This window comes from Gekko japonicus, unplaced genomic scaffold (genome assembly GCF_001447785.1).
Source record: "Gekko japonicus isolate JY-2015 unplaced genomic scaffold, Gekko_japonicus_V1.1 scaffold1053, whole genome shotgun sequence".
In the NCBI taxonomy this organism is placed as follows: domain Eukaryota; kingdom Metazoa; phylum Chordata; class Lepidosauria; order Squamata; family Gekkonidae; genus Gekko; species Gekko japonicus.
The window spans coordinates 79984-89470 of record NW_015177042.1 but is presented as its reverse complement, the minus strand read 5'-3'; the positions used below and the strand labels follow the sequence as shown (position 1 = coordinate 89470).

At 43.5% G+C, this 9487-nt stretch overlaps 1 protein-coding gene across 1 annotated transcript in view; it reads left to right on the top strand.

Moving 5' to 3' along the window:
* Positions 1 to 5207, top strand: part of LOC107124576 (oocyte zinc finger protein XlCOF6-like) — a 7987-nt gene extending 2780 nt beyond the window's left edge. The window contains exons 3-4 of the mRNA XM_015428063.1: positions 1238 to 1331; positions 3484 to 5207. Coding sequence (XP_015283549.1) covers positions 1238 to 1331; positions 3484 to 5207 — 1818 coding nt within the window. The remainder of the gene's footprint in view (positions 1 to 1237; positions 1332 to 3483) is intronic.
* Positions 5208 to 9487: the final 4280 nt, after the last annotated feature.

Sequence of the window (9487 nt, the reverse complement as noted above, 5' to 3'; positions counted from 1 at the left end):
CTTTCCCCCTTGCAAACTCATTTTTAGTTACTTTTATAGCCAGTCCAATGCAATAAATCCCAAATGCTACCATTTCTTATTTAATTCGCTTTACACACAGTTCCTCATACAGTTCGCTTCACCCAGCTATTTCTGCTATCTATATTAACACCAATCCTATCTACCGTTGGCCCCATACCTTTTCCCTGTGGTTCCTGTTTGTTATGGGTATCAAATAAGTCCTTTTTAAGTACATTTTCAGCATTTTCCCGCAGATGTCGTGCGTTTTTATACTCCTTTAACATGATCACTAAATTGTCTCTTGCAAATGTATTTGTGTCCTCATTCATTTGGTTATTAATCCCGGATTTCTTTTTATTTTTGCACCTTTTTCTTGTCTTTTTTCCTTTCCAGACAGTCTTGAGCCCTCGTTTTTTTTTTGTCCATTTTCTTTTTTCCCTTTCCGCAGTTTCCAAAATCCCTTTTGTCAGAGCCGGTTCTTTTATCCCTGCCTCTGACTGTAAATGTAGCAGCTTAGGTTGTGATTCTCGCTGTTCTTCAGTCTGCGTCATCTCATGTACTCCGATTTGAATTTGTATCCCTTGAGTTGGCTCTTCAAAATCATTGTCCGCTTTAGAGAGAGGCTGAGAATTTGCAAAAAACTTATTCCAGACCGGCTGCATTACTTTGTCTATTTCTTGTCTCAGACTTTCTTGAAACCACTCCGACCTGAGTTCCGCTTTGAAATTCAAAATTACTTCCTCACAAATAGACGCCGCCGCCATTTTCTTACTGAGTTTTACTGTTCCACGGAGATATTGCTTTATAGTAAATACTATGCGAACGCTTCTATAGCTATCAGTTCTGTTATTTTTAACGATATTGCCAAGTACAAGGTATTTTTTCCAGTAGCGATTTTTGTCTCTTACCTCCACAACTTTTTGTCACTCAATTTCCCTGTACCTACTCCGGCCGTTTTCTTATCACAATAGGGAGAGTCCCAAAAGAAGAGGTAGAGTTGCATTTTCTATATATTGCTTCTCAAAGAGTGTCCACCATGTGATATGGGAGTAGTGCTCAAAAAACGAAAAGAAAGTCTAACACATTAAAAGTCCGGATGGCCGTTGATTGAGGAAGCACGGAGAACCGTGCCTCCGCCATTCCGCGATCCCGCTTCAGGGCGCTGACGGACACCCCCCCGTTTGCCGAAATCGGGGTGGGGCCGCCACAAGCCCTCTGCTGCCAACCCTCCCTCCAGGGGGGTCGGGAGAAGCCCACCCGGAGCACCCGGGGGGCTCCTAGGAGCCACGGAGGCAGCGGCGAGACGCGACGCGTCCGCCCGACTCAACGCCGTACCGGAAGTCAATCTGGCACAGCTGTTCCTGAAAGAGCAGTCTGTGTCAGAGTTCTCTCAGCCCCACCCACCTCACAGGGTGTCTGTTGTGGGGAGGGGAAGGGAAAGGAGTTTGTAAGCCGCTCAGAGACTCCAAGCGAAGGGCGGGGTATAAATCCAATCTCTTCTTCTTCTTGAGGAGTCAGGTTGTCAGTGAAAGTGACACTGAGCATTGTCTGGGAGAGCGACCCACCCGCCTGAAGCCAGTGTTCTGTCCATCCCCCATGCCAGGGAGGGTGTTCCGGCCCTGAACCAAGCAGCGGCTGAGAGGCCCTCAGAAAGGAGCCTGTTACCCAGGTCACCCATGCACCCCTGTAGCTAGCAAAAATATCCTTCCACTAGCAAAGAGAAAATACATGTATTGTGGAATATTAATTCCCGACATCGTAAACTTGTGTCTGCTAGGGTCAAGATACAGAAGGAGAACCAGGTTAGGTCAGATAAATAAAAATAGAGGCGCTACAGAAAGGAAATAAATTCACATGTGAAGTACAAACACAGTTTAAACCCTTTCCCTCGCAAGCTTCCTGCTATAAAGAGAGAAACTAAAAGGGAAGAACCAAAGACATATAAGCTTTCTTCATGAAGACAGCTGGGCAGCTTTAGAGAAGCACAGCAGAACAGGATGGAAAAGTAGAGAAGCCAACCATACAGTTGGGGTAACAGGCCGGGGATTCAAAACCTGCTAGAAATTGGATGGACTGAGGGATCACTTTTTATACATTTCTGTTGAGATGAAGGAGGAGAGAAGGCGTTGACACTGGAATGTGGGAGTGATAAAAAGTCCATCTCTCTAGAGATGAGGTAATTTGAAAATGTGTTGTTGTTGTTTTTTTGGTGTGCATTGTGGAGGGGAATTTTTCTTCTTTTGCATTACACGTAAAAGTCTCAAGGAGAAGTGTTCCTTTAGGGAGACTGAGAGTTTAGATAGGCAAGTAGACAGCTGAGTTTACAAGACAGAGTAGGGGGAGAAATCTTCCTGTCCAGCACTTAAGATAAAAAAGAAATGGAGGGGGCTGGCCCATTGCTTATTGTCTTGATTACTTGGGTTGTGATTCAGGCCAGATGGTCAGGGAGGGGACCCCTTAGGTCCTTGGGAGAAAGGCCCTTTGGTCGACTCCCCTCAGATATGGCTTTCGCATGATTAGTGGAGGAGTTGGTTCACATCCCTTCCGTGCTCTCACGGTGACTCACTGGTCATTGTGATATCTGTTTGATAACAACCTACAGATCCAGACTACATTTTTCATTGCTAGGCCCATGCTAAGATGTGCAAGTGTACAGGGATCAAAAATGATGTCCCCATTGAGCAAGAGTTCCATGGCATCAGGTCAGATCCTGATATCTCAGTTGCCAACCTTTACAACATACCCTTCCCGCAAAAATGGGCTTAAGGCTTTCCAATTTGACTGTGATTTGGTATGGATTTGTCTCCCTTAAACTGCTTCGGATTGTGGGCTTTGATCTTGACCATGTTTCCATCTTTCCAGAAGAATTTTTCCTCTTCCTTGGATATCTGTCTCTCTCTGCCAAAGAAGCCAGAAATGTAAGAGAGACTACTTAAGAACAGTCAGGCTGAATGAGGCAAACGGGTCATTAACTATTCCCTTCATTTGTCACCTAGATGCCTTATCCGCCCCCCACAACAACTGATCTCTCTTCCAAAAACCATGGGGGGGGGGTGTCCCTTGAAATGTGGGGTTCATTTGGTGAGGTCCTAGCATCTCCTTGACCTGCAGCAAACAGGGAAAGAAGTTCTGCCAAAGGAAATGAACACTTGTGAATGAAGAGTGCCTGATTGGTGGCTTGGCTTCTTGCATAGGTGCTGATTGGACCTCTTTCTGTATTCAAGCAGCAGATGTAGAGGAGACACTTGGGGAATTCCAGGGGTTCTCTTTGAAAAAAGCCAAGAATGAAGAGGCTGACGGAAACTTCAGAGATGGAGGTGGATCACACAGGCAGACGGGAAGCCACTTTTAACGTGTATATTTTTGTATATTTCAATATACAACAGGAACAAGGCCCTGAAACACTTTGAGCGTGGATGGAATTTCAAGTGCAAATCAGACCTCCTTCTGTGGGTGCTAACGGGATTTCTTTTTTACCAACAGGGGATGATTGTGGAAATGAGGAGGATGAGGAATTACATCATCTTTTGCCAGATGAAGTCAAGAATGAAGATTTGAGAGGAACTCAAGGCAGACCCAAGAGGCAGAAAGGAAGCCACATAGTGGAGAAGAGGGATCAACCCATTCCTTTCCAAGGGGTGGATTTCTGTGAAGCAATTCACATGGTGGAGAAAATGTACAAGTGCTTGAAGTGTGGAACTATCTTCTCAGATGAAAGCCAATATAATGTCCATTTGCAAATGCAGAGTGGAAAGAAGACCCATCAAGGCTTGGAGTGTGGAAAAAGCTTCCTTTGCAGAGCAGAGGTCCTGAAACATCAACAGACACATGCAGGAGAGAAACATCATAGTTTCTCAAACTGTGGTAAGAGTTTCTCAGAGAAATCCGACCTTGGAAGTCTTCAGCAACATCAAAGAAACCACACAGGGGAGAAATCTTTTGAATGCTCAGAGTGTGGGAAGAGTTTCCGTCACAGACATAGTATTACAAAGCACCAAAGAATCCACACAGGGGAGAAACCTTTTGAATGTTCTGAGTGTGGGAAGCGATTGTGTGACAGGAGCAATTTTCTACGGCACCTAAGAACCCACACAGGGGAGAAGCCTTTTGAATGCTTGGAGTGTGGAAAGAAATTCAGTCATCTTGTCAGTCTTCAAAAACATCAAAGAACCCACATAAATGAGAAACCTTTTGAGTGCTCAGAGTGTGGGAAGAGATTCAATGGGGCTGACAGTCTTCAGCGTCATAAAGGAACCCATAGAGGAGAAAAACCTTTTGAATGTTCAGAGTGTGGAAAGAAATTCAGTTGGAGTGGAACTCTTCAACTGCACCAAAGAACCCACACAGGGGAAAAACCGTATGAATGCTCAGAGTGTGGGAAGAAATATAGTCAGAGTTGTGTTCTTCAAATCCATCTGAGAACCCACACTGGTGAAAAACCATTTGAATGCTCAGTGTGTGGAAAGCGATTCAGTCAGAGTGGCCATCTCCTGGTGCATCAAAGAACCCACACAGGGGAGAAACCTTTTGAATGCTCAGAATGTGGAAAGAGATTCAGCCGGAGTGGCCATCTTCAGCAGCATTTAAGAACTCATATAGGGGAGAAACATTTTGAGTGCTCAGAGTGTGGAAAGAGATTCAGTCTGCGTGGCGACCTCCTACTGCATCAAGGAACCCACACAGGGGAGAAACCTTTTGAATGCTCAGAATGCGGAAAGAGATTCAGTCAGAATGGCACTCTTCAACTGCATCAAAGAACCCACACAGGGGAGAAACCTTTTGAATGCTCAGAATGTGGAAAGAGATTCAGTCAGCGTGGCCATCTTCAGAAGCATTTAAGAACTCACACAGGGGAGAAACCTTTTCAGTGTTCAGAGTGTGGAAAGAGATTCAGTGAGAGTAACCATCTTCTAGTGCATCAAAGAACCCACACAGGGGAGAAACCTTTTGAATGTTCAGAATGTGGAAAGAGATTGTATGACAGTAGCAGTCTTCAACGTCATCTAAGAACCCACACAAATGAGAAACCATTTGAATGCTCAGAGTGTGGAAAGAGATTCAGTCAGAATGGCACTCTTCAACTGCATCAAAGAACCCACACAGGGGAGAAACCCTTTGAATGTTCAGAGTGTGGTAAGAGATTCAGTCAGAGCAGCCATCTTCACAAGCATTTAAGAACTCACAGAAAGGAGAAACCTCTTGAGTAATCATAGTGTAGAAAGAGATTCAGTTAGCAGCCATCTTCATGAGCATTTAAAATCTCACACACAGAAGAAACCTTTTGAGTGCTTACAGTGTGAAAGAGATTCAGTCAGAATGACAATCTTCTGAAGCATTTGAGAACTGACACAAAGGAGAAGCTCTTGAAATCTCAGAGTCTGGAAAGGCCTTCAACTGGAACATCACTTTTCAACAGCATCTATGAAGCCATAGCAATAAAAATCTTTTCAGTGCACAGAGTGTGAAAGAAAACTGATCACATCTGTGATCTTCAAAAGCATCTATGAACTCGCACAGAGGATAATCCTTTTGACTGCTCAGTGTGTGCTCAGTTAGTCTGGCCATCTCCAACAGTCGCAAAGTACCCACACAATGAGAAATCATATATCTGCATGGCTTGTGACGAGAGCTCTTCTCTTATTTCTCACGTAAAAGACAACCACAGACCATAGAAAGGGTTGAAACCATGTAAACTCTTTTAAAGACCTTGTATCTGCCCAGAATCCTTATCCTAACTTGGAAAAAATGATAGAAATCATTGGACTGAGGAAGAAAGAAAGGATGTGTTCTGAGGGTGGAAGGAGATTCAAGACCAGGCCGTTATCTCCTTAACCATCAAGGAATCCACACAGGGGAGGATCCTCATAAATACTCACTGTGTAGCAAGAGATCCAGCCTTCCTGTTTTTCAGATAATCCACACAAGGGCAAACCTTTCCTGGGTTGTGATGAGGCTCTTCTTTGAATGCTCGGATGTTGCTCCAAAAGTATTACCCCCCCCTCTTTTTACTCTTTTCCAATACATTATGTATCAGATAAAATATTAATAATTTATATATATCATTTCAATGACTTCTCTCCTCCCCAGTTATTAGGTAGAATATGAGTAATAAGCTTTCCATTTATCTTAAAATTCTTTAATTGGCCTCCTATTTACATAGTTCATTAATTTTGCCATACTGCACGCGTACTCGGCTAACTTAACTTTCCAGTAATCTTGGCTTGGGCACCCTTCTGCTTTCTGTTTCATTGCAAATGTAATTCTGGCCGCTGATATAATTCTAAATAACACTTCCAAGATTTTTTGGATGTTCTCTGGTAAAATACCCAAAATCATGTTCTGGGCTTTCATGGTAAATTTAATTTTTAATTTTTTCTGGATTTCAGCATGTGTTTCTTTCCCTTTTTTGGGGGGTCTTTTTACACAACCCCACATATGGTAAAAGATGCCATCCACTTCTTTACACCTCCAACATATCCCTTTGTAGTTCTTGTCCATCTTCTTGATATTCTTTGGAGTAATGTGCCACCGATAGAACATCTTGTACCAGTTTTATCTTAATGCTTGAGTAGCTGCAAATTTTATATATTTTGTTCATAGGAGTTCCCATTGTTGAAAAGATATCTCTTCCTCAAAATTTTGCATCCGTCTTATCGTACATATTTTTACTTGTTCTGTTTCTGTATCAAATTGAAGTAATAGCTTGTGGATTCATCCTAATGTTCTTTTTGCCGTGTAATCACCTTTTCAAATTCAGTCATCTCCCTTATTACACCTCTTGATAAGTGAATATAAATCTTGAGACTACTTGAAAATATAATAACCATTGTACTCCCCCCTTCTTCCCCCCTTCATCTTGTAGCTTTTGCCAAGACTTAACTTCTTCTTGAGAGTTTATCATGTCTCCGTATGTTATATAAACATTATTTTTCTAATATACTTGTCATAATCTGCCTCTATGGGTGACATTAAAAGGGATATTGGAGGGCTAATTCTTTTTTGTTTAATTTCCCATATTATAAATAAACTATCTTTAATTACTTGTCTTCTATTTTGCGTAGTATTTTTAAAAAAATTTAAAGACTGCAGGCAATTCTGTAACCCTTCATCCAGATCTGCTGTTTCTAATATTACTAATCTTTCCTCTGGGTTTTTAATCCAATTCACAATCCAGACTAAGATGGCTACTTGATAATGTAGTTTGATGTTGGGTACTGCTAGCCCTCCTCTTTTTCCCCATCTTGAGTACTTTAAGTCTAATTCTTGTTTTTTAGTATTCCATATAAACGTATTTATCTGTTTCTCCCATTCCTTCATAATTTTTTCTTGTACATAAATTGGTAACATCTGAAATAGAAAATTTAGTTTTGGTAGTACATTTATTTTTATAAATTTGTAGCACCTGCATTCATAAAAAGCCAAGGGGTTGCGATTCTAGTGCGTTCAGAGATTGATTTTTAACCCAAAAGGATTTTGAGGGACCCTAAGGGTAGATTTATTTTTGTGGACTTGGAGCTTCCCAAATAGCTCCCCTTGCATCACTGTATTTCCCAAACAATGGTCAATTAAATTTTTCTCACAAGATTTTTAGAACATTGGAAAAATTTTCTTCCTCCATAAAAATAATAAGGGGGACATGAATGTTAATTTTCAATGAATATTCCCAATGTTACTTAGTGGTTGTCATGGGTTCAATAAAAAACTGAAGGAGGGAAGTATTCCCCAGTACCAGAACATATCTGCTACCCCCAGGCACTGTCATTCCATTCCAGGAATCCGGGGCCTGCCATTCCAGTCCCAAAATGCTTCTGCTACTCCCAGAGGCTGTCATTCCAGTCCCACAGTAGTCTATCTGGGTTCAGAGACCTTAATGGAAAATCCATTTCACATTTTCCTTGCAACTCTTCTTGTGCTGTAATGTATTTAAATGGAGCCCATGCAAGTCAGTTGGCATTTCTGGCTCCCATGATTTCCAATGGGCCTTCAAGCCTCTCACATTGTTTCCAGTGGTCAGTCCTGTCATTCCTTTAAATACATCCCACCAGAAGAGCGGTTTTAGGATTGCACAGAACATGCCTCTTCCTGTACCCTCTTCCCTCTTTCTCAAACCAGCCCACTGTTGAGCCCGCCCCATTTCCTGCCTGGGAGGTGTCCTGTTTTCAGTCTTCCCTGTCGGAGAGGGTTGCCACCTCCTGCTTGGGAAATTCCTAGATATTTGGTCCCTTTCTCTTCCCTAGGAAGCTTTAAAAAGGTAAAGGTTACCTTGCTCGAAATCCAGTTGAATCTGACTCTAGGGTTGCGGTGCTCATCTCCGTTTCAAAGCCGAAGAGCCAGCGCTGTCCGAAGACATTTCTGTGGTCATGTGGCCGGCATGACTAAACACCAAGGCGCACGGAACACTGTTACCTTCCCACCAAAGGGGTCCCTATTTACCGCACTGCACAAAGGACTTTCAGGTGAGGGGTGATGGTCTAAGGAAGGTGTACCCCTGACCTCAGTGTTTCTACTTCAAAGAAGCTTTAGGCAGGGCTTTGTGTGTGGGGGGCCCTGATCCCGAGCACCAGCACATTTTGTTGGTCTTAAAGGTGCCACTGGTCTCAGGCTTTGTTCTGCTGCATCAGACCAAGGCGTCTCCCCACCGGAGTCCCCTGTTCGCCTGAGTCCACCCTTTCCCAGCACATCTGTGGCTCTCTGCTGCCCCCACCAGGCCAACAGCAAGAGGTGCGTCTGCCCTGGAGCAGCCTGTCTCTATCCAGAGGCTCTACTGCTGGCGTTTTAAGAAACTTTTCCACATTAAAAATCACTCTCCCTCCCCAAACCTCCACGGAAGCCAGGGAACCCTTGGGAATCCAACTGGTTCAAAATACTCCCAGTTCAGCAAATCCCGCCTGCTTTGACTGGTACCTTGGGAAGCATGATCCAAGTTTCTCCTTTATAAGTGAGGGCAGACACACAAACACAATCACACCCAGGCGCCATAAATTTTCCAATAGAGGAACAAATTATTTGTTAAGGGGGTAATTTAGCACAGTGTGGAGCAGTCTGTTATGTGTCTGTACAGAACTGCCCTGGTTATACTTCTGAATCTTAACACTGTACCAAGATAGGCTTTTTTTGTTCTTTAAAAGACATGAACAGAGGCCAAATGCAACCTGCCCTGCTTCTGACAACTTTTATCCTCTACTTCTAGCCTAGTACTCTGACTTCCCTTGGGCATCCATTTTATTCAGGCCATCTTCAGGGAAATCCACCCTCTTCTGTCCCCCTCCCCTTTTCCAAAGGCCATTTTGCTTCCAAGGGTTATCTGGGAATCTCCATTTCATCCAATCAGCACCAAGCTCCATTCTGATTTGCACTCATTACCCAACAGAAATCCAGGGCCAGCCCGAGGTTTTTGGTGCCCTAGGCAAAACTACCCCCCCCCCGCGAGGCTGCCTTGTGGCGCCCCCCTCACCTTGTGTCTCCCCCCCCCCCCGCCGCTGCATGC